Source organism: Geotrypetes seraphini, chromosome 15, assembly GCF_902459505.1.
Source record: "Geotrypetes seraphini chromosome 15, aGeoSer1.1, whole genome shotgun sequence".
NCBI classification, from domain to species: Eukaryota; Metazoa; Chordata; class Amphibia; order Gymnophiona; family Dermophiidae; genus Geotrypetes; species Geotrypetes seraphini.
The window spans coordinates 24601178-24627135 of record NC_047098.1 but is presented as its reverse complement, the minus strand read 5'-3'; the positions used below and the strand labels follow the sequence as shown (position 1 = coordinate 24627135).

General features: G+C 44.0%; 1 protein-coding gene across 6 annotated transcripts in view; it reads left to right on the top strand.

Moving 5' to 3' along the window:
- RERE (arginine-glutamic acid dipeptide repeats) overlaps nucleotides 1–25958 on the top strand; it is a 468133-nt gene that overhangs the window by 133323 nt on the left and 308852 nt on the right. For all 6 annotated transcript variants that reach the window (XM_033922383.1, XM_033922386.1, XM_033922385.1 and 3 more), the window contains one exon: nucleotides 7324–7781. In XM_033922383.1, the coding sequence (XP_033778274.1) occupies nucleotides 7469–7781 (313 nt within the window). In that variant the 5' untranslated portion in view covers nucleotides 7324–7468. The remainder of the gene's footprint in view (nucleotides 1–7323; nucleotides 7782–25958) is intronic.

The window sequence follows — 25958 nt, the reverse complement described above, 5'->3', positions numbered from 1 at the left end:
ACCATTTTTTCCCCACCCACCCAATGACTAATCAATAAAAACATAGATTCTTTCCATAACCTTTCCCTATTCAAATAGTAATGTCATCCTATCCCACCCTGATGTACATACTTAAAGGGCTAAAATTAGGATAGAAATAGAATAATCCCTCCCCACTCTTCCCTGGATGTGAATAAAATAGAAATTAAATTATAAAAAAAAGGACAACTATACTGAAGTAATAAAAGATAACATATTTCAATCAATAAATTCCTTTTTTACCTTTGTTGTTAGGAGATTTATTTTTTCCCATCAAATTGGCCTCAATTTCTCTCTTTTCCACTTTCCCATCTTCTGCAAATTCTTCTGTTGCTGTCCATTGGTTCCTTCTACCATGGTCCAGCATTTCCCACATTCTCTTCCCTTTCTCCCATTGTACAGCATCCTCACTCCCTTATATCCTGGATCAATCTCCCTCTTTTTTCCTTCACTACTCTTGAACAGCATTTATTCCTCTTTCCTCCACCCCCCAAGTGCAATAAGTGTCCCTCTCTCTCACTGTCCACCATTTCTTTATCTCTCATTCCCTCCCTTGCTGCAAAGGGAGTGGTGAAAGAGAGAGATGAATCCAAGGTGCATCTCTCCCACCCCCTCTACTGCCACATCCAACATTTCTCCCTTTCTCATCCCCCGGATCATGTGCAGCATTTTTCACCCCTGCCCACCAGCCTCATGCCTAACATTTCTATCACCCCTCCACATTACCATGCCACATCTCTCCCTCCATTCCCTCCACCACTATATCCAACATACCTCTCATCTTTCTCTTCCCCATGATTTCTGTACCTCACTCCTCTCACTCCCTATGCCCCAAAATTCTCCTTTCTTCCATTCTCACTCACACACTCATGCCCAACAATTATCCCATTATATTTCCACCCCTACCTTCGCATCTCTCCCTCCCTCAATCCTATGTCCCAAGTTCGTGCAAACTCCCGACCTAGTTTCTCAGTGAGCGTTTGAGTTGGGGCAGCCCTGACAGTAGTGACAGGAGAAGCAGTCTCCTGTCATTGCTGTCAGCAGCTTTAAAAAAAAAAAAAAAAAAATGGGCCAGATACTTTGCGTGTATCACACATGCAAAATATCTGGCCAACTTAAAAAAAAAAAACAATCCTCCCCCAACAAACGTGCCCCTGAGAGAGACAAACAGGGTGGCGGTGCCCCCCCCCCTGAAAAAAGCAGGAGGGATGCCCACTCCCTCCAGCCATTGGCCCCGGCTCCTGCTCCCCCGCAAAGGAAAAAACACAAACAGCAAGAGGGATGGCCACTCCCTCCTGCCAGCAAATACCTCTTCTCACTCCCGGCAGGAGGGATGCCTACCCCTTCCTGCCATTCGCTTCCCCCAGGAGTTCCTCCGGCTCCTGGAGCACACAGCAAGCCTTAGGTCCCACCCCGGTGCATAATGTACAGGGAGGGGCCTAAGGCCCTGAATGGCTCAGGCACCTCAAGCTCCTCTCTTGGAAGAAGCCTGAGGCACCTGAACCAATCAGTGACTTTTTTAGGTAAGAGCCTAAGGAAGTCCTTGATTGGTTGCATTTGCTGGGGGGCCATTGGCAGCAGTGGGTTCTTTTTTCCCATTTATTTTAATGGGCAGATATTTTGTTTGTGTGTAATACATGCAAAATATCTGTGCCATTAAAATAAAATGAAAAAATTAACCAGCAGACCTCTCGGTGATAGTTACCAACAGGTGTGCAGCAGTCGGGTTTTAGGATAGTAAAACCTGATTCAAAATAGCCAAGCAATTGTTAGTGAATCATTCGCTTGGATATTTTGCATGGGGTTTTACTAATTTGCATGGGTAGATCGGATTGGAGAGGAGATTGATCGGGCAGCAGTTTAGCAAAACCAGAAAAACTGGTTTTGTTATCGGTACAGGATCAGAAGGTTTAGTGAATCTAGCGCTATGCGATCTCTGTTCTCATTGTGTTCTCTCTCTGGGCTTGGTTACCATTTGATTTTGTGTGTGTATTTAGGTGGGGTGATTTCATTGTTTACTCAGTGTTCTGATATTCATCTGTGGTAGGTGGGGAAGGTAGAAAAGCCAAAGATTTGTACAAAGATTGCTTTTACTGTGTAATACACTTTATTACATTCTTAGTAGAGCCACAGCATGGGTCAGTGACTGGCTGTATTCATTTAATCACAACATATCTGATCTCGGCTTTGGATAAATTACTTGTGAACAGGCCTTTGTTGGTGGTCTGCATGAGTATGATTCTTCAATTGCAAAGTGTCTAATATTTACCTCCAGGAGCGTGAATGACTTTCTCATGAAGTCATCTTTGTTAAGGATAATATTCTAAGAGTATTCAAGTGGCTAAGAAATTAGTTGTGCTTAGTTTTTCCTTCCAGTGCTCATAATCGTCTTCTCTCTCTTTTTTTCTTTGTGAGTTTTTTCATTTATTTTTATGATTGCTAAGAAATGCCAAAATTTGCAGAGGTATTGACATTCAATATGGTTATATCAAGAAACCCTTTTGAAGCAGCTCTGAACAACTGTAATTTACTTGTTCAGACTGAGATTTTTGTAACCTAAGTGTGGTGGAAAGTAGAGACAGGATTTTGATATATGATACCAGGTTTGGTGTTTTAATGGAATGAACACTATGACATGGTGCATTATAGCTGGTTAGCAGAATAAGAGGGACCTCTTACCCTTTTGCTAAAGTTTAGCAGCTTTAGGCCACTTACGTTTGGCCATACAATTGCAGAATATGGAAGCTTGTTCAACTGTTGTGATCCAGCTTTAGACAATTGATTATAGTAATTACTGGCTTTAGCTGATCATAGCGGTGCATTAACTGATCATAGGGGTGCATTAACTTAGTTTACTGATGAGAACAAAAACAGTCTTATTTATGCTGTGACGGTGTCAGTTTTTAAGATTTTATATTCAAACAGTGTCACTTTGCAGCACCTGTCACAGTTAACATTCAGGAATAGAGAGCTTTAACTAGAATGATAGGTAGGTAGAATATGTTGGAGTCTGCCAAGGTAGGCTCAGAGAACAACCTCACCTATGCCAGGGCCCTTAATAGGATAGCCCTAAGAGCACAAACTTCATTGCTAAAATTTTACTGTATATTTTACCTCTCCCTCTTCTTCTTCCCCCCCCCCCAACTTCTATAAAAAAAAGTACCCAGCTGCTGTGTAGCTTTAATTATCTGAGGACAAGATGGCAGTATATTCTCACATGTGGGTGACATCATCCACAGAGCCCCGGCAAGGATAGTCAAAAATGTACTGTCACTTAAATTTTTAAGACCACCTGTACTGCATGATTACAGGTGCTTCCTGCCTGACATTGGCTCATGGGACCATCAGTTCTTAGTTTTCCTCAGATCTGAGAAGCTGTTAGTTTCTCTAAGCATGTGCATGTCAAATTTGTACATTTTTTTTGTGCCTTCCTGTTACCTCTTTTCCCCTTTAGTTTAGTCATATTTTTCTATTTTTATTCCATCCGGTTTAAAAATATTGGGGTTTTTTAACTGAATTTTTATTTCAGGCCTTCGGGCTGTCTTCAGCCGGTTTTCAGGCCGGGAGCATTAAGCTTTTCTAGCTTACCATCTACTTGATATCCCCGAACCATAGAATTCTTTGACCTCTTGTGGACAGTTTTTCCTTATATGTCCAAGGCTCCTAGCGGCTTCAAGCAGTGTACTCGGTGCCACAGGACCATTTCAGATATAGACCGACATACCGTATTTTTCGCTACATAAGACGCACCCTGGATTTAGAGGAGGAAAACAAGAAAAAAAATATTCTGAACCAAATTCTCCCTGCCAAGCTCTGCACCCAATCCCACCCATCTTTGCCAAGCTCTGCACCCTGTCCCCCCCCTCCCTGCCAGGTTCTGTCCCCTGTCCCCCCTATGGTGGTCTAATGATAGGCCGATACAGGGGGCTGGCAGGCAGGCAGGGACAGGGCATGGCTGGCAGATAGGGACAGGGCAGGCAGGCCTCCTCCCTCCCAGGCAGCTCCCCCAGGTAGGCAGGACATAACATAACATAGTACTTATAAACCGCGTAACCGTAAGTTCAATGCGGGTGACAAAAGATTAAAAATGACATAACCTAAGAATCATTTAACTTAGCTCGCCAAGTATTTAGAAAAAAGATATGTTTTCAATTCCCCACTCCAGGCATCCCCCTGTCCCAGGTAGCTCCCCCAGGCAGGCAGGCGTACCCCCCTCACAGGCCTATCCCCCAGGCAGGCAGGCAGGCCTCCCCCCAGACAGGTAGGCAGGGCCAACCTTGCCCTCCTTATTTTTTTTTTATATATATCTTTATTCATTTTAAAGCCAAAAAATAAGTGCAACATGTTATACAGTGATCTCACACCTTAACAGCACTTAAATTCTATTAAATAATATTTTATGACAAATACATATATTATCCCCCCTTTCTACATATCCAACAATTGCATTCAAATTAAAAGTATGTCCCCCCACCCACCCAGGCGAATCCCGCGAGAACTTGAGGCAGCCTATCAAGGAGCTGGTGCAGGGCTGGCTGGGAGCACATAAAGCTCGCTTCTGCGTGCTGGCCCAGGTGCGCCGCTGGCTACTACCTTTACAAAGGATTTCAGTGCGGGATACACGCTGGACCACCAGGGAGCAGGTATGCGAGGGAGGGAAGGAGGGAGGGTGATAATTTATTAGTGTCTGCCGGGCCAGGAGACGGGAGGGATCCCTCCTGTCCCGGCCTAAGACAGGCCTCCAGGAAGTCCGGGAGGTTTTCGGGTGGTCACTGGGGGATGACCTGAATATAAACCGGAACAATTTTTTGGACCCAAAATCCCGGTTTATATTAGAGTATATATGGTAAATACCAGCTTTTTAGTTTTGCTAGGCTCATGGTAGTTGTTAATAACCCTCTTCTCAGAGGCATGATCATGGCAGCTAGGGAAACTCACATGTGAGAATATACTGCCTGCTTGTCCTTAGATAAAGCCTAGTTACTCACCTGTAGCAGGTACTATCTGAGGACAGCAGGCAGATACGAGGGTCATTTCATTAATAATGCACAGGTTGGCAACATTGAGGAGTGGATGATGCAATTGCAGTAAACCTTATTTCACTTTCACTTCAGTGCTTGAAGCAGCAGGACTTGTGCTTAGGAGCTCTGTAGTGTGTATAGTGTGGCTGTGACAAGTGTGGAAAATGGAGGCTGCTGGTGTCTTGGGTGCTGTATTTGTTGACGATCAGAGGTCGTACATTAAGATTGAAATTCTTCTTGGCAAAAACCCGACAGAAATCCACAGTGCTTTACGTGAAGTTTGTGGTGAGATAACAGTGGACCGTAGTACAGTTTCTTGGTGGGCAACTCGTTTTCAGAATGGTCGTGTGAGCATAGATGATGCAAGACCAAGAAGGCCAAAATCAACAACAGATGAACGATGTGTGAAACTTGTGGCTGATGCTCTTGAACAAGATCGTCGTGCGACATGTGAGGAACTTTCTGAAACCACAGGGATTCTACCGACATCGGTATACCAAATTCTGACATGATTTAAAAAAGAGAAAAATTTCTGCGCGATAGGTTCCCCCCACTTCTAGAGATGCCTGGACAATGCAACTGTGCCGAAACAAAGATTTGAAGTTGAAGGTCAGGCATTCTTGAATCGCATTGTTGCTATTGATGAAACGTGGGTCAGAGACTTTGAGCCAGAGCTGAAATCACAGGCCAAAGAGTGGAGAGCTCCATCTTTCCTACGATCAAAAATTTTTTGACACGCTCAATCAAAAGTCAAATAAATGATAATTTTTTGCTTATGATCATGAAGGGCAGCATCATCACAGACAAAGTTCCATGTGGAAGAAGTGTCACAGCAGTGTATTATCATGAATTTTTGCAAAAAAATGCGCAGAAAAATGCACAAAACCCATCCTCAGTTGCTCTTGGCTGGGCCACTCATTCTTCACAACAACACTCGCCCGCACATAGGGAATGTTGTCATTGAAAAATTACATGAAAACAGCTGGGAGGTATTACCTCATGCTCCCTACAGTCCAGACATGAGTCCGCCACACCTCGACTTTTTTCCAAAGTTGAAACAACCTATGCGTGGACATCGTTTTGCATCTCTTGAAGAGCTTTCTTTCGCCGTTACCCGAGCTATTCGGCAACTGAACAAAAACGGTGTCTTGGATGGAATAATGAAGCTTCCTGGACGTTGGGACTTGGTCATTACAAAGCAGGGAGACTATATTGAAGGATTATAAAGAAATACTTCAAAAAATATAAAGCATGTCAAGTAAAAAAAATAGTGTGCATTATTTATGAAATAACCATCATATTTTCATAATTTCTTAGCTTTTTTAGTGAACTGATGATCCTGCAAGCCAATGTCGGGCGGGAAGGCACAGGCACACGCAAAGTGCGGGTAGTTTTAAAGTGACAGTACTCCTTTTGTCAAACTAGGTTCTGTGAATGACGTCACCCTTATGTGAAAATATCTGCCTGCTGTCCTCAGATAATATCTGCTACAGGTGAGTAACTGTGCTTTGATATGTTCTTTGGACAGACTTCAACAGAGTGCTAAATATACTCACAGCAGGCCTCTTTGAATCCAAAAGGAGCAAAACCACCTCTTTCTTATCCGTTCCCATTTTATGTTCGATATGGCGTATTGCAAACAGCTCTTGACAGACTTGTCATATACTTTCCATTATTGGCATTTTCGGCATCACCTAAAAAATGGATGGTTTCTGGTGACCAGTGACTTAGCCAGACAGCCAGTTTTGGGCAGGAGTGGGCAGGCCTGAATACAAAGTGAGCATCTCCATCTTTCCCTCTCTCTCCATCAAAAAACCCATGCAGCCTCTCTTTCACTCCCTCCCACCCCCCACCAAGTGTGCCATTGAGTCCTACCTGCCCCACACGTCTGGAGCTGGGACTGTGGCGAGCAGGAGTCACCCTTCCCCACACTGGGCTGCATGGAGGTGCAAGCTGCATGGGTGAGTGCCTGGCCATTTTCCCCCACATGCAGTTCTGTGGTGCTGTGGGAGAGATTGGGTGGGCAGGGCCTGCCCATAGCTATGCCCCTGCTGGTGACATGTTAGTTTGTAAGGTATCTGCACTGCATTCTGCTTCTCTCAGGCACCCTGAAGCCAGTGTCCCATGGCTGTAGAACATCTTGTTTTGTGGAATGTTAAACAAGTTTTGTGATTCGCTTTGGTTAATGTGGATTTAGAGTTCTCATAAACAGTTGTGCAAAAATAAATGTTACATAAAAACAACTTTTCACTATTAACTTCTTTCTTTTTTTTCTTTCCTGAAGGGCTTTTTAAACTGCCGGGGTTGTTGGAGTGGTGGGATTTTTCCTGGAATTGCACGACAAATTCAGAAGACTGAAGCCCAGGCTCACTGTCTACCTTTCACGGAGGCCCAGCCGTGAGAGGACAGAAGAAGGCACGTGGCGAATCATGACAGCTGATAAAGAGAAGGACAAAGAGAAAGAGAAGGACCGAGAGCGAGAAAGAGAGAAGAGAGACAAGACCAGAGAGAGTGAGAACTCTCGGCCAAGACGCAGCTGCACTTTGGAAGGTGGGGGTGCCAAAAACTATGCAGAAAGTGATCACAGTGAGGATGAGGACAATGACAATAGTGCTACTACAGAGGAGTCCACGAAAAAGAACAAAAAGAAGCCACCTAAAAAGAAATCTCGCTATGAGAGGGCAAACAATGGAGAAATCACATCATTCGTTACAGAGGAAGATCTTGTATACAGGCCAGGAGGTAAGAATATGGTGGAATTTTGGGGAGGGACATTGCTTGATTTTAAAGAAACCACAACTCCAACACAGAGGGATTATTTATATTAATGGTTTAAAAACATTTAAGTTGAGGTGGTCAATTTTTTTAATGGCACTTTCACCTATTTAGTTTAGTGTTTTGGAATGTAAAGTTTGGAAGACAAAATATTTTACTAATGTTTAGCCTTTTTATGTCAAACAGCAACATTAACAATTTGTCCATTTGGGGGCTGCAGTAGGAAAAGTCAAAACTTATAAATAAAGAAAAATAATTATCAATATTTTTGGTTTTTAATATTCTAAATTCAAAAAAACCTCCCAGAAACATGTAATTCTAGCAAATTCATGTTCAGAAAATATTTGGTAGCCTTTATTTCTGTGTATTAACATGGCAGCCACTCTGCTGAAACCATCTGTCAGCTACAAAAGAGCACCTTGTTAGCACTGAGTTTATTAGCAACTTGGGAAAAGCACTGTCTCCTTCTTTGTGTTTTTCATTATAGAAGTAAGCAGTGGCCATATCTGTCCACAGTTATTTTCTGTTGCTCAGGGCAGCAGCAATCTCAGGGAAAGTGGCCCCTAACAAGGCTGTGCTAGGACCTCTTTGTACTGCAAGCCTTTTTATTCCTCCCTCTGGACTGAATTCTCGTTACCCACTATTGCTTGCTTTTTTTTATAGTAATGACTTTGCCATGGTAACACATTGATTTATTATACATTATGTGTGGTGGCCAGCTTTGTGTTCAGCTATCTCCACTGTTGGCTATTGATTTCTATAGAAGTCTGATCAGGATGGAGAATGCATTGATGAGAGATTGCTGCTCTTTGTCTATCTCCAGATGGATCAGGGATTACATTCTCAGCCAAGCCATTCTGTTCTGTTATACTTTATCATTGAATATTACTTGGGTTTCTGGTGGTACCCGTTTTTGACTGCTTACATATGTTCTCTTTGTTATATAGAAATATAAATTTTTTAAAACCCCATAACAATGTGTCATATACTTAGTACTGCTGTTTCCTAAAAATGTTATAATGGGTCTAAGTTATAGTACCATAGTAAATATTACATTACATTACATTAGTGACTTCTATTCCGCCTGTTCCTTGCAGTTCTAGGTGGATTACAAAAGAGCTAACTGGACATTTCCAGGATAGTTACAATTGTTTTGTTTGTAGAAGTCAGACTCTGGATAAATGCTAAATGCATGAATCTTTGAATAGACAGAGGTGATGAAGTGCTTACATTTTCAATCGATTTCATTTTCCAGGCCCCACTTCTTTAGCTCTTTTCAGAAATTTATTTGCTTTTGAGGTGTGTTTATTTATTTATTTATTTATTTTTTTTACTTAAATTGTATCGGACAACTTTTAAGCAATTTTCCTGCTGGTTACTATGATGCATAAAGCACCAGTGCACAATTATAAACTTAACACATAGCAACCCATTGTGCCACCAAAAGCCAATTCTGCAGACTTAGAACTGAAATGTTCAGAAATTGTTGGAGCAGTTGATATTTTAAATCAGAGCTGCCCAAGTCCGGTCCTCGAGATCTACTGGCAGGCCAGGTTTTCTGGATATCCACAATGAATATGCATGAGAGAGATTTGCCTGCACTGCCTTCTTAGTATGCAAATCTCTCTCATGCATGTTCATTGTGGATATCTAGAAAACCTGGCCTGCCAGTAGATCTCGAGGATCGGACTTGGGCAGCCCTGTTCTAAACTATTAAATTGTAGGAAATATCAGTCCAGAGATGCCTCCTAAGCTGTTTGATTTCTAAGTCTTATAGTCTGCAGACTCTTGACCTACTCAGCTGACAGTGGTCTCATCTTTGTCTCAACTATAAATGATAGTTGAATGAAAGAAATCATCTGTGTGAATTCCTGTGTGCACTTACTGCTAACTTTATTGGCATGATGGTTTTACATGTGTTGCCAAAGTAATATATTTGGTTTGGTGTAGTTTAGTTTCAACACTTGATATACTGTACTGCCTTTCAAATCAGTAGGTACAGCAAAGCAGTTTTCACAGTATGCAGAAGGTTAGGTACAAACGGAAAGAAATAATCTTCAAAATAATATCAGTAAAATAAAATTACAGAGGCAGCAGAAGTTGAATTTCAGAGTATCATTCTGTTCTTATTATGCTGGCTTTTGAGACTTGATAGAATATTCAATGAAATGTGTACAAGACAGTATGAAGGGAAGAGTGCTGTATTTCATAGCAGAATCCACTTTGGATTTTGAATCTTGAATGACCTTTTAGTGCACAGTGCTGACTAAGTCCTTATTTACCTGAATTAAAACAAGGCCAGGCTTCTGTGTACTTTTCCTTGTTTTTGTTTTCATCGATGTGTGAGGTGCTGATGTAATAAAGTGCACTTGGGCTTTGTGCAGTTAGCACAATATTCTGGGTACATGATACTAAAAGGGCTTTTTCCACACAAGCTAGCTCTGTGTAAATCCTTGAGTGCATAGCACCTTTAAAAGATGGTGGTAATTCAGGAAAAAAATATTTCGATTTGATTCAGCCTATTGAATCGATTATTCGATTTGATTTTCCTGCCCAATTGGGTGTGTTTTTCAAAACATCCTGGTGGGTTTATTTTATAGCCTCTTCACCCCCTTTGTCCTCTCGTACCCACACTTGCGCTGTGGTGTAAACAAAATAAACAAAAGAAAGACTTTTCCTCTCTGTTAAATCCGAGCTCACGTTCGCGGTGTAATAGCAGCTCTGGCACATTGTAATCACAAAACAGAAAATAAAATTATTTTTTCTGCCTTTTGTTGTCTGGTCATTATTCAAATCAGTTGGTCCCAGGCTCTGCAACAAACGTCTTCTGATAACTCGCTTGCTAGGGTCTCTTGCCCATTTGTAGGTTTTTTTTTTTTTTTCTTTCTCCGTGGTAACTATCCATCTTCCATCTCTATCCTCTCCTTCCATTTCCCGTCCCTCCCCCGGAGGTCTGGCATCTTAAGTTTTTTTCATCTCTATTCCCGTAGCTGCAGCAATGGCCCCCCACCATCCCCAGATCCACCATATCTCCTTTTCTCAACTCCCCTTTCATCCAGCATCTCTCCCTCCTTCCCTGCCAGCTCTCCCTTTCTCTTTCTAACTACCCTCCTATCCAGTATCTCTATCCCCCCACACCATCCCTTGTGTCCAACTTCTCTCCCTTTCTGTTCCTTCCTTTCCTAAATCCCATTGTCCACCATCTCTCTCCTTCTCCTGTTTCTAGATCCATTATTTCTTCTATCCCTCCCTCCATCTCCCCTCTCCATGATCTCCCCCAAGTCCATCTCCCCCCTCCATCATCCATCTTCCCCCCTCCACCAAGCTCATCTCTCCCATCCATCTTCTCCCCATCTCTCCCTCTCCAGTCCACCAACTCCCCCAAGTCCATCTCCCCCTCCACCATCCATCTTCCCCCTCCACCAAGTTTATCTCTCCCATCCATCTTCTCCCCATCTCTCCTTCTCCAGTCCACCAACTCCTCCAAGTCCATTTCCCCTTTCCCCCATCTACCTTTATTTTGACGTTACAACATGTTGCCGGTGGCCGTAGTGATTTAGCGATCCACTCCTGCTGCCACTCCTTGCGTCTTCTCTCCACTGCGGCCTGTACTCAGTGAAAACTTCCTGTTTCCGCTTGGGCAGCTGAATGGAGAGAAAACGCTCAGAATAGTGGCAGGGTAGTGAATCGCATTCGCTACCGCTGCTCTTGCTTGGCCGGGGAGGAGAGGAGAAATACTTCCGGCCAGGATGGAGAGAGCCTTGCTGCTGCCGATCTGCACGCAGAGGTCCGTTCGGGCTTTCCCTGTACCATCGTAGTCCTTGCTTCTGATGTAACTTCTGGTTTTGCAAAACCGGAAGTTATATTAGATGGAAGGACTCCGGTGGCAGAGGGAAAGCCTGAACAGGTCTCTAGCAAGGGGACTGACTGATTGGTAAGTTCGATTTTTTTTTTTTTTTTTGCCAAAACAAATAGATTAGAATCAATTTACCCGAAGTAAATTGGTAAATCGATTCAAATTGGGTAGCACTAATGGTAAGGATATTCCTTGCTGTCTAGCTACATTGTTTTGTACTAGTGGGTGTTATTCCCTCCTATAAGCATAGGGAGGTAGAGAAAAAATAAGCTTTACAGAGATCTCATTGGTATTAGCTAATGTTGCTCTGTGGAAAGATCAGGTATTTTCTCTACCTCAGCAGCTGGACCTGGTTGAGGGCAAAACTCGGCTCCATTGCCCCCAGTTGCATATCTTAGCATCAACTGAGTGTGGTTTGATCCTGTGGAACCCTGCTCAAGGGGTGTGGGTTCCCATCCTACCACCCTTCATTGCCCACTCACTCTGTTTTGGTGTAATTCTCCCCCCCCCCCCCCCAGGGTTCCCCTACAGCTCTCGGGCATTTTAAAATAAACTTAATTGGCCTTGTCTAGCTTAACGGTATACCCATATACAGGGAATAAAGCTATTGCAAAAATTATTCTGGGGAGGAGAGGAGGATGTCGGGATACTGCTGGAGCTGCTGCTTCATCAACCATGGCCATCTTTCCTCAACTTGTTTTCTCTCTAGAATTCTTCTCAGCCCTCATCAGGGCTTAGAGACGGGGGAACTTTTCTTCCCACCCATCTTGGGTTCCTTGGGTATTTTGGCTCTAAAGCTTGATCCAAGTGGTCAAACAAGCTCTGCAGGAAGAGGCTTGCCCCTGGAGATCTAAATGTCTCTGGCCAGGGCCCCCTTATGGGATCAGAGTGCTGAGTGGGAGATCAGGAGTCATGATTACCCAAGTCAGGTCTTGAGAGAACCTAGAGTCTTCTCTGACTCTCAGGCCCCATCAGACTCAGATTTAGAGGACTCTTCTCCACAGGAAAGGGAGGAGGAGGAGCAGACCCATGTGATTTGGCTTTTCCATCATGAAGAGTACTCTTGCCTTATTGAAGAGGTTATTGGGGACTTTCAGGATGCTCAAATTTCATGCTGCTGACCCTGCTGAGGGGAACTCACTCTTGGAGGGCCTTAGGGAGTCCCAGAAGCAATTCTTGTTTTATGATTCTCTCACCTGTAAGATGCTGCATTGAAACAGTTGCACTGGTTACCAATACAACAGAGTCCAATTCAAAATTCTTTCCATAATTCATCAAACTTTGTACCAAGTCTCTCCTGCTGTTTTTCAAGAGTTTTTAAAAAAAATCTATCTGCCTAAAAGAAGTCTGTGGTCAGAAAACAGTATGAAATTATGTTTGGAAGGTAATATGTTAATCTCCCACATTAAGATCGATGTGATTATGTTATCTGTAGCGGGTGTAAAGCTGTGGAATACACTGCCAATAATTCTGTGTTTGTGTGCTGCTAGAATGAATTTTAAGAAAATGTTAAAACCTCAACTGTTTGTGAAGGCTTTTTTGAGTTGAAATTTTATATTCAAACTGGATTTGAAGACTTCTGATGTTTATCGACTATTTTTTAAGAGTGTTGTTTTTTTAACGACTGAATTATATATGTATGTTTAACATTTTATGCTTGTTACTATGGAAACTGTATAGGTAATATACAGTATATAAATTTTTTAATAAATAAAGTCCTCGGATGGGGCTCTGGACTCATGATAACCTTTATTCATGTGCCCCTGAGGAGGTGGAGAACTATTTGGTATACTCCAAAGTGGATGCTCTCATCATAGTTGTCAAAGGTATGGTTTTAGCGTGATTTTCTTATTTCTTAACGGATAGGTATAGCTTTATTGTCAATGGTTGTCACCTTTTTGTTCAGAGTGCCTTATGGTGTGTCTCAGGGCTCTGCCCTTTCAGCTATTCTATTTAATTTGTATATACTTCCTGGCTTGTTTAGATTTGCAATACAAATGCTGATGATATCTGATTCCATTTCAGTATTGAAAAGTCTGTAGATGTCTGTCTTGTTTTGTTTTGTTTTTTTTAATAGCTGTGCCTGCATTCAGTTGGCACTTAGATGCAAGCTAATGATCTGAAACTAAATACTGCTAGAACCCAAGTTCTGTTATTGACCAATAATCCTTTATCTAATTTTCCTACCACTTTCTCTGTTGATGGGGTGTTGATACCAATAGTTTCAGAGATTTGATATCTTGGTAAATCTTTGTTCTTTCTGTGAAAATTTATGAGGAGATTATTATATATAAGGTTTTCCAAGGTTGAGAATTGTTTGTTAGTTGAAGGATTATTTAACCCTTTAGAGTTTCAGGAATGTAGTATAGTCCAGTAACCCCTTAAGTTTACCTAAACAATTATTGAGATCTCTACAAGTTACTGAAAAGCTACAGCCTGTGTTATATAGAAGGTATTTCCAAATTGGACCGTATTACTCCTGTCTTGATCAAGCTCTACTGGAGATTTGTAGAGCTGCGACTTGGTACACTCGACACACATTTTGCATAATTTTACAGGGTGGATATTGCAGCAAGAGAGGACTCGGCCTTTGGTTCCTCAATGTTGAAGCTCTGCTCATACCCTCTTCTGTATTGTTGCCAATGTAATGTTCATAGAGCAGTTTTCACCAGTGATATAGCTATGGGAGAAGGGTCTACTCTGGACCTCCTCTGCTTTCATGCCTTGTGGGGATGCTGAGCTTTGTCAGCCGAAGACCATCTACATGGGTTCATCTGCAGTGGCACTGAATTCTCATAGGTGCACTTTGGCTTCTAATTCCAGAAAGGGATAGTAAATAAGACCAAGAATATTATAATGCTTCTGTATCGCTCCATGATGCGACTTCACCATTAGTATTACACTCTGTTCTCGTCATACCTTAAAAAAAATATAGTGGAACTAGAAAAGGTTCAAAGAAGAGCGACTAAAATGATAAAGGGGATTGAATGCCTCTCATATGAGGAAAGGCTGAAGAGATAAGGGCTCTTCTGCTTGGAAAAGAGACTGCTAAGGGGGGATATGATTGAGGTCTTCAAAATCCTGAATAGTGTAGAATGAGTAAAAATGAATCGATTTTCAGTCTTTCAAAATGTAGAAAGATAGGGAACATAAAATAAAATTACATGGGAATACTTTTTAAACAAAAAAAAGGAAGTATTTTTTCACCCAAAGAATAGTTAAGTTCTGGAACTTGACAGAAAATGTGATAACAGCAGTTAGTATAGCTGGTTTTGGACAAGTTCCTGGAAGAAAGGTCCATAGTTTGCTATTTAAACAGACATGGAGAAGCCACTGCTTGCCCTAGGATCAGTAGAATGGAATGTTGCTACTATTTGGGTTTCTGCCATATACTGTGACCTGGATTGACTACTGTTGGAAACAGGATACTACTACTACTACTATTATTAATTATTTCTATAGCGCTACCAGACGTAAGCAGCACTGTACAGAGTCACAAAGAAGAAGAAAACAGTCCCTTCTCGAAAGAGCTTACAATCTAAACAGCCAAAACAGAGAAACAGGGTGTCATGGATAAAGTTAAGGGAAACAGTTAATCAGCTGGCTGGGTTGCAGGGCAGAGGAGTAGGGTTAAGGATTGAAGGTTATATCAAAAAAGTGGGTTTTCAGCTTGCTTTCAAACAAGGTAAGGGAAGAGGCTTGGCGAACAAATTCAGGTAATTTATTCCAGGCATAAGGGGCAGCTAGATGAAAGAATGAAGTCTTGAATTGGCAGTGGAGGCTTATCTGAGGAATGGAATTCTTTGGGAGGTGTGTAAGGAAAGAGGAGAGAGATTGAGGGGCAGCAAAATGAACACACTTGTAGATAGCAATAGGAGCTTGAACTGTATGTGATGGCAGATAAGGAGCCAGTGAAGTGACTTAAGGAGAGGGGTGACATGAGCATAGTGAGGTTGGTAGAAGATGTGTCGTGCAGCAGAGTTTTGCACAGATTGCAAGGGGGAGAGGTGACACTGCGGGAGATCAGTTAGAAGTAGATTGCAGTAATCTAAACTTGAGGTTACAAGAACGTAGACAAGGGTCTGGGTACTGTGCTCAGAGAGAATGGGGCAAATTTTGGTGATATTGAAGAGATAGAAGTGACAGATCTTAGCAGCTTGTTGGATGTGTGTAGAAAATGAGAGGTCGGAGTTGAAGATGACGCCAAGGTTGCGAGCAGAGGAGACTAGAACAATGACAGTATTATTTACCGAGATGGAGAAGAGCAGAGGGTTTAGGAGGAAAGAGGAGTAGCTCAGTCTTGGACATATTTAGTTTCAGATGACATCCAGGCAACAATGTCAGCCAAACAGGCAGAGACTTTTTCTTGGACTTTAGGTGAAATTTTAGGTGTAGAGAGAGAGATCTGGGAGTCATCAGCATATAGGTGATACTGGAAGCCATGGAAGGCGATCAGGGCACCAAGGGAAGAGGTGTAGAGAGAGAAGACGAGAGGTCCTAAGACAGAACTCTGGGGTACAGCAACCGCTAGCGGGGTAGCAGTAGAAGAAGACCCACCAACACGTACACTAAGGGTGCATTGGGAGAAGTAAGAGGCAAACCATGGGGATAGATTCATGGAATCCAAGCAAGGACAGCGTATCAATAAGTAAGTTGTGATTAACAGTGTCAAAGGCAGCAGACAGGTCAAGAAGGATGAGGATTGAGTAAAGGCCCTTAGATTAGGCCATGAACAAGTTACTGCAGACTTTAGTGAGGGCAGACTCTGTGGAGTGTTGGGGGCAAAAGCCAGATTGTAGAGGATTGAGAATCTGTCAAGTTGAAAGGAAGTCCAGGTAGCTACAGAGAACAGCACGCTCGAGTAGCTTGGATAGGAATGGAAGAAGGGGGAGACAGGGATCTAGTTGGACAGGCAGGTGAGGTCCAGCGAGGATTTTTTGGAGAAGCGGCTTTACCACTGCATGTTTGAAGGCAGCAGGGACAGTTGCAGTGAAACCTGATTGAGAATATGGCATAGGGGAAAGATAACAGTATGTGAGATGGGGGTCAAGTAGACGGGTGGGAATAGGTTCTGAGGGGCATGTAGTAGGCTTGGCTGAAGACAGAAGTTGTGCAGTTTCTTCCTCTGTGATTTCAGAGAAGGAAGAAGTCAGTGGTAGTTAACGGAGGGACAAGAGAGAGGGACCAGACAGGAGAAGTTTCCTGAGTTGTTTGGGTGAAGGATGAAGGGATAGTGTTAGTTTGAAGTTCAGGAGAGTGGATGGTGGGTAGGGGAGATGGATGTGACTTTGTAGTGAATTCAAGGGCGATCTTGTGGACCTTGTCATAAAAGTAATCAGCCATAGTCTGGGGAGGGAGAGAAGGAGGGGTCAGAAGTAGGGGTGCTTTGAGGAGGGAGTTTAGCGTGGCAAAGAGACATAGAAACATAGAACATGACGGCAGAAAAGGGCTACGGCCCACCTAGTCTGCCCACACTAATGGCCCACCCCCTAACTACCTCCATGAAGAGATCCCACATGCCAATCCCATCTTTTCTTAAAATCTGGCACGCTGCTGGCCTCAATTACTTGTTGTGGAAGATTATTCCAGCGATCAACCACCCTTTCGAAGAAGAAATATTTTCTGGTGTCGCCATGAAATTTCCCACCCCTGATTTTCAACGGATGCCCTCTTGTTTCCATGGGTCCTTTAAGGAAAAAGAGATCCTCTTCCACCTCGATACGGCCTGTGACATATTTGAACATCTCAATCATGTCTCCCCTCTCTCTGCATTCCTCAAGTGAGTACAGCTGCAACTTACCCAGTCGTTCCTCATATGGGAGATCCTTGAGTCCTGAGACCATCCTGGTGGCCATTTGCTGAACCGACTCAACTCTCCGCACATCTTTTTGATAATGCAGCCTCCAGAATTGTACACAGTATTCCAGATGGGGTCTCATCATGGATCTGTACAATGGCATTATGACCTTGGGCTTACGGCTGACGAAACTTCTACTGATACAGCCCATGATTTGTCTAGCCCTGGATGAAGCTTTCTCCACTTGATTGGCAGTCTTCATGTGTTCGCTAATGATCACCCCCAAGTCACGTTCTGCTACAGTCCTTGCTAGGATCTCACCATTTAGAGTGTACCGTATTTTCACGCATATAACGCACGCGTTATACACGATTTTACAAACCGTGCATAACCGTGCGCGTTATACGTGTGAGCGTGTTTTACAACTTTTTTTTTCAATCCGATCCGGCATCCCCCCTGCGAACCGGCATCCTCCCCCCCCCCCCGCTCGTGTCACCCCCCCTCCCCCGCGATCCTACATCCCCCCCCAGCACCGCAAAACATCTCTTACCCGATTGGGCACCAGCACCAATGCACAGGATGTGCCAGTGCCAGTGCCCGAAGATCCTCCCTCGTTGGTTTGGGCTGGGCTGGGCTAGGCTGGGCGGTGCGGTGCAGGAGAGATCCTCCTTCTTCCTGCGCCAGGCTGGACTAGGCTTTGAGCATTTGCGCATGCTCAAAGCCTTCTGGTCTCGCTCTCTCCGAGATAATCTCTTGCGCCGGGCTGGACTAGGCTTTGAGCATTTGCGCATGCTCAAAGCCTTCTGGTCTCGCTCTCTCCGAGATTATCTCAGAGAGAGCGAGACCAGAAGGCTTCGAGCATGCGCAAATGCTCAAAGCCTAGTCCAGCCCGGCGCAGGAAGAAGGAGGATCTCTCCCGCACCGCACCGCCCAGCCAACCCCACCCCAAACCAACAAGGGAGGATCATCGGGCTCTGGCACATCCTGTGCATTGGTGCTGGTGCCGGTGCCCAATCGGGTAAGAGATGTTTTGCGGTGCTGGGGGGGGATGTAGGATTGCGGGGGAGGGGGGGGTGACGCGAGCGGGGGGGGGAGGATGCCGGTTCGGAGTAGGCGGGAGGAGGTTTTAGCATGCGCGGTATACGCGTGTGCGCGCTATATTAAATTTTTTTTTACATAAATTTGTGATCCCCGCACGCTATACCCGTGTGCACGTTTTACACGGGTGCGCGGTATATGGGTGAAAATACGGTAAGTCCTGCATGGATTTTTGCCGCCAAGGTGCATGACCTTGCATTTTTTTGGCATTGAAACTTAGTTGCCAAGTCTTTGACCAATGCTCCAGCAGGAGTAGGTCCTGCGTCATACTGTCGGGCATTGAGCTTTTGTCGGGCACTGTGCTTTCATCTGTTGTGCGGTTGCCTACAATGTTGCATAGTTTGGCATCGTCGGCGAATAATGTAATTTTACCTCGAAGCTCCTAAGCCAAGTCTCTTATGAAGATGTTAAATAGGATCGGGCCCAAGACCGAGCCTTCGGCACTCCGCTGATCACCTCCGTCGTATCAGAGAGGGTACCGTTTGCCACTACCCTCTGAAGTCTACCTCTAAGCCAGTCCCTAACCCATACGGTTAAGGTTTCACCCAGTCCCATCGAACCCATCTTGCTCAATAACCTGCAGTGTGGGACGCTATCAAACGCTTTGCTGAAGTCCAAGTACACGACGTTCAGGAACTCCCCTATATCCAGCTTTCTTGTTACCCAGTCAAAGAAGCTGATCAGATTTGATTGGCAGGAACCTTCCCTTCGTAAAACCAGCATGAGTGTGAGATTTGAGCCAAAGGTGCTTGGTACAGCAGGTATAGGAACGTAAGTAACGGATACTGGAAGTGAGCCAAGGTTGAGGTTTGGTATGCCTGAATGGACTAGATAGACTATTGGTCTGACCTAGTATGGTTATTCTTATGTTCTTAAATATTAGATGTAACAAGATCATTGCTTTTATTTTACTGTAGCAAATTGGATGACAGTTTTATTGACTGTTGGCAGAAAGATGTGGCAGTGAGCATTATGAGCAGGTGGAGATTGTGGCCTGATGTCTAGAGTTCTCTGTCATGTAGTTAAAAATTGGCAATATTTCTGCTGCTTGTTTTTACTACAACCCAGGGTCTGCTTACCAGAGAGATTTGCAGGGTAAAAGGTTACTGCTGTATAAAACTAACAATTTCAGTAAACTCTTTAATGTTAGTCACTTAGCCAGTGATAAAAATCCAAATATTGTATTGTCTAATAATTGCCTAGGCGATTATTAGAAACACCAGGTGTTCTGAAGTCCTAGGGTGGGTGATTAATGGAGGTGATATTTCTTTCTTCTGACTCTCCTCCCTGTGATGATGATCTTTTCTCTTCTGTACCCTGCCCCCCCCCCCCCCCCCGATGACCATCATTTCTGTCTCCCATCCTACCTTCTGCAGTAACTGGCCTGGATCTCTCTCTTCCTTACTTGTCTCGAGCTTATGGTACTCGGCTGGTTTGAGGCTTTGAGTAGCATGACAAATCTGGATGTATTCATGTAACCTGTTCTGGGCTACTGTAGGAGGACAGGCTAGAAAATTAAATAAATCTAAATTTCGAAGCCGTCAGCATACATAGATCCTCAGAGCCCTGCACTTGTCCAACACATAACCGCGAGATCAGGTAAGAAGACAGATCTGGTCATCTTGGGGGAGGGGGCAGCAGAGATGGAGGGTAGAGGAAAGAAATGCCATGGGGGGGGCTATTATTTGGGGAATTTTGGGTTGGTTTTAAAACCAAATGTTATTGTGTTTTGGGTTCTTCAAAGCAGGAGGTGGCTGGTGATTATTAGAGAGAATATAGTACAAAGAAAAAAAAGCATAGTGGTATTATACTCTTTTTCTGCTACTGGCTGTTACAAGATTAAGCTCGGTTGTGCTTGTTACTGTTCCTGCATTTGTTAATTTGCTTTTGGTATGTTAGTACAACTTACTTTAATATGTACGAAATTGATTTCCAATGCAATAGGTGAGACATTCTAGACAAGTGGGTAGTGTCTCCGTGCCTTCTGGAGAAGGAATCCAGTTCGGATTTTTCTCTGTGCCTCTTCTGTACTTCACTGAGCTCCTTAGCGCCACCTACAGTTTTTCCCTTTTGCATGCATGCTTGCAGGAATGTGTTCGTTCTGCTCTCCACATTTTATTATTTTATTCAGTGATTTTAGCCCTATTTTTTTTGGGGGGGTGGGGATTCTTTTGCTCAGTGCGCTTCTTTTGCTTTGTCTGCATTGAGAACATACAGACTTCTATCTATAGCTGACCAGCCAATCCCAGTGGGTACCTGTTAGCCAGCCTGTTTAGTTTCTTTGGAACTCAAGGCCGTCCCTGAAGGTATCTCATCTAATGTTAAGCAGGGGTTGAGCGCAGGCTGTTTGCGCTTAGGAGGCTCCGCTGTGTCTTGCAGGGTGCCAGCTACAGCTTCTTGCATCTGCTTGTCCCGGTGTGTGTCCGTCGGCCTGCAGGAGTGTAGGGGGTGCAGTCAAGCACAGGGTCTGACTGGCAGCCCAAAGATCAGCTTTGCAGAGCCATTCCCAGCATGAGGCAGTGATTCCCTAATCCAGCTACTGTAAGAGTGCTGAGGCAGACTACAGCACAGATCTACAAACAGATCGCAGTGAGTATAGATTGTTAACAGCCTGTGAGATGGATCAGGGGAGGTCTGAAATATGGAGTTTTCAAGGTTTCTGCATGTCACCATGTTCCCCCACCTGAAAAATCCTAAAATTGCAGTACTTAAAAAAAAAAAAAACTTTCCTAAGTGTGAAAAATATCACGATTTTGGTGTGAATTTCACAGCGGCAGCCATCTTGGAATTTTAGCAGTCCTTTTATTTCAAAAAGCTCCCTGCTTCTGCAAAACTGCAATTTTTCCTCCAATCTTGTTAGGATGGAGTTCTTAGGCTCTCCTAATGTGAATTCTTGCCAGGATATGCAAATTAGATTCTTTAGGAGCATTCTTGTGCCACGTGGTGCAGCTGGGAGTGGTGGCAATGCAAAGCTTAGCCTCTCCCCTGGTCAATCAGGTGACAAAATTCTCAGCTAGCCCAGTGGGGCAGCCTTCTTTATTTTTGGGGCTCGGCACAGCTGTGGTCCATCCACAGCCTCTGAAACACATGGTTAAGTCATTAGAGGGTGATTATGCACCCCAGGAGTTGGAGACTTTCTCAGAGTTTCTGAAACAGTTGTAAACATTTTTTAAAAATAATTCTATGCAGGCATTCTTCCCCTGCACAGTCCTGCTCCGCATCTACTGTGTCTCCCAGTAGTGTTGCATCTCTGGGTATGTCCTTGTCGGCCATTGTTCCTGATCTGCCAGATCCTGGTCTTTATGTTCATGACCAGCTTGCTGACTCCTGATTTTAAGGTGCAGTGCTTCCAAGGATGGGAGACCAGGGACTGTATGCTGGATCTTTTGATCCTTCAGGGGCTCTAGGACCTGGGGTTGATTCCACAGTTCTGCACTTATTTCATTCTGAGTCTTTGCAGGAATTGCGTGCCATACCGCAGGTTGCTGAGCAAGATGAGTTCTTTAGGTTTGGGCGACACATTAACCAAATGGGTTGGGAACTGGCTTGGAGGTAGGCTTCAGAGGGTGGTGGTGAATGGCACTCCCTCCGAAATGTCGGAGGTTGATAAGTGGAGTGCCACAAGGCTCCGTCCTGGGCCCAATCTTGTTCAACATCTATATAAGAGACTTGACAGAAGGGCTCCGAGGTAGAATAACATTATTCGCCGATGATGCCAAACTGAGCAATGTAGTGAGCAAAAGCACAACAGACAAAAAAGCAATGGCAGACGATATGGTGCATGACTTACTTCTGCTGGAGCACTGGTCTAGGTCTTGGCAACTCAGTTTCAATGCCAAAAAATGCAAAGTCATGCACCCGGGAAGCCAAAATCCATGCAAGATTTACACCCTAAATGGCGAGATCCTGACAAGAACTGAAGCAGAAAGAGACTTAGGGGTGATTGTCAGGGAAGACATGAAGTCTGCAAACCAAGTGGAGCAAGCTTCATCCAAAGCAAGGCAAATCATAGGTTGCATACGCAGGAGCTTCGTCAGCCGTAAACCTGAAGTCATTATGCCACTGTATAGACCCATGGTGAGACCACACCTGGAGTACTGTGTGCAATTCTGGAGGCCGCATTACCGCAAGGATGTGGTCCAGAGAATGGCCACCAGGATGGACTCGGGACTCAAGGAGCTCCCGTACGAGGAGCGGTTAGGGAAATTGCAGCTCTACTCACTCGAGGAACGTCGAGATAGGGGAGATATGATTGAGACATTCAAGTATCTCACGGGCCGCATCGAGGTGGAAGAAGACATCTTCTTCTTCAAGGGTCCCGCAGCAACAAGGGGGCATTCGTGGAAAATCAGGGGCACAGTGACACTAGGAAGTTCTTCTTCACTGAAAGGGTGGTTGATCGCTGGAATAGTCTTCCACTTCAGGTTATTGAGGCCAGCAGTGTGTCAGATTTTAAGGCCAGATGGGATAGACATGTGGGATCTATCCGCAAAGATAGATAGGGAGGGTCACTGGAGTGGGCAGACTTGATGGGCCGTGGCCCTTATCTGCCGTCTATTTCTATGTTTCTATGTTTCTATTTGGTCACTTAGCTGGTTCCGTCCTCTTCTTCCTCCTGATTTTTTGGTTTTCATGGTATTTTTTGTGGTTGTTCTGCTGGATTTTGTGTACCTGTTCAGCTCCAGTGACTGCCTAGCCTGTTGTGAGAGGAGCAGACTTTGGTGAATCCTGTGGGGAACTTGATCAGCCAGTCTGTTTGAACTGTGGAACTTGGGGTTTCCCTTTCTGTTTGCTCAATCTTTGACTTGATCAGGAATGCTAGCACAGGCTGTACGGGCATCAGTTGAGTTTCTTTGGAGCATACACAGTGTTGGCTGCACTTTCCTTTCCCCCTCTTCACGGCTTTTGGAGGTCCCGGGGGTTTAGGCTCAGTCTGGCTCTGGCCTGACTGGCAGCTGAAGAAGTCCTCTCCAATTCCAGCTACCCTGAGAGGAGCTTTGGCAGGCTGCAGCACATCTGCCCAGCGTCTGGTCTGTGAGTAGGGCTATCACAGCCTACAGGTCAGTTCGGGGGGGGGGGGTGTCTGAAATTGTGGTTTTTAAGGTTATATTTTGTTGTAGCCTTGTTCCCCAACCCCAGAAATCCTAAAATCACTGTTTTTTTGAGGTTCAGTGGAGTTACATCTGTTTTTTCAGCAGGAAATCCTGGCAGTGGCCATCTTGGATTTTCCAAATTTGAATTCTAAGTTCTCAAATTTCTTCAGAAAGCCTAATTTTTAATTCTAACCCAGGGATGGAGTCGTCATGCCCCAATAACATTAATTCATGCAAAGTTTGTGTTGGTTGGGCATGCTGGGAAGGCTGGGATCTCGAGTTCAGCCTCTGATCACCTTATTATTGCTGTCAAACGACTGTTGGAACAATTAGGGGATGATTTTGCCCTCTTGAGGGTCTTGTGATGCAGCGTCAGTACCTAATAAAAGTTTTGATGGCCCTTGACTCAAAATATCTCGCCTCCTATCGCTAACTCCATTACTCTTTTTCCCTGTACCTTCTTGCAAGCTCCCCCAACTAGTTCTTTTTCATCACCTTTTCTTCTGGCAAACTGCCCCTTCCAGAAGTACCAACGCATTTTAGATATCATGTTCCAAAGCTTATGTATCTCAAATTCCTGGTTCCAATACTTAGCTCATATCTTGTTCAAACATATGTATCTCGTTGTAAACATATGTCTCCTGCTGTTAACACTGTACTCTCTCTCGGCACGACCCTCATTGTAAACCGCTTCGAACTTAGGGTATAGCGGTATATAAGAAATAAAATTATTATTATTATTATTAAAGTGAAAAGAAAGCACTCTAATCCTCCTCTTGAAGTGGGTTCTCTGTCCTCTCTCAAGTTTCTTTATTTTTGATATACTATCTATCAAAACAAGTACTAAACAAGGTACAATATAAACGCCTGCCTGTTAAACATGAAAGCAACAAAAACGCATGGATGACGGTGACACTGTGGAATGAATGGTTGCAGAAGCTTGACAATCTGATAAGAAGGCCTAGGAGGCACATTGTAATGCTGTGTGATAACTGTGCAGCACACAGCAATGACGTAAGACTAACCAACATCAAACTCTTGTTTCTGCCACCAAACATGACATCATTGATCCAACCGATGTACTAGGGGATAATTGCAAACTTCAAATGTCATTACATACAGGTTGCTCGTCTTAAGATATGTGATGGCAGTGATTGATGCAAGCACGGAATCCAGCCCACGAACTGCTGAGCTCGCATGAAAAATGACGGTGCTCGACTCTCTTCACATGGTACGAGAAGCATGGAGTCGAGTCTCATCATCAACGATTTCAAATTGCTATTGACAGATGAGCTTCGTTCACACATCTGATGAGACAAATGAAGTTGACACTTTGTCCATTGAACTCCCAGTTGGACTCTCGCCACAAGAGTTTGAGCTGTATGTTGCTGTGGACAATGTGTGTTTTTTTGCTGAATAAAAGTTTTATTGCATTTGACTGCAGCGACCTATGACTTTTCATGACTAAAAAGTTGTAGCCCAATTAAGCGCACACTCCGTTTAAGCACACGTCGTGGTCCGATCCAGAGGGCTTGCACTTAAGTGGAGTCGACTGTATGATACAGTTGAGCAGACATGGATCTACCAATTTCCTTTCTCTGCCAAAATTTATACATGGTGGAGATATATAGATGATGTCTTTCTATTGGGACTCTCAAACACAATTGGACAACTTTGTGAAATGGCTGAATTCTTGTGATGTTTACATTCAGTTTACATCCAGTTATTCAGCCAAACAAATCAGTTTTTTAGACATTTTGGTCACCTATGAAAAACCGGCAGCTAAGAATACTTTTTTGTCCTATGAAAGTTGTCACCCATTCAAAAATGTGAAATTTAAAATGCTCTAATGAAAAGCAACAAATGGAACAGTACTTTACTGAATTTTACAGTCAAATGGAACAGTACTTTACTTTACTGAGTTTTACAGAGTCCCACAGACCATCTCCAAAGCTCCCATAGGAAATAATGGAGGTGTACTTACAGTCTGACGTGCCTGCCTGCCAGCTCTGCTACACTGCAGCTGAATGGAGGAAAAGGATTTTCTGCCTCAGAAACTGTTCCAAATTACCAAACTTGAAGATCTTTGGACTGCCAGTTGGACTGACTCCAGCTGTAACCTCTGCATTTACGAATCTCTCTCCACTTGACTGGGGCGGAAAACGCAGCCTGCGCCCTGGAACTTGAAGGGATATTTTACTCAGGACACACAACTGGTGCTTAAACCCCTGCCAGGGTCATAGGGCAAGCGAACTCCCAGGAGAATGGACCCCAAGTCTGAGAAAGGTGGCACAAGCAGG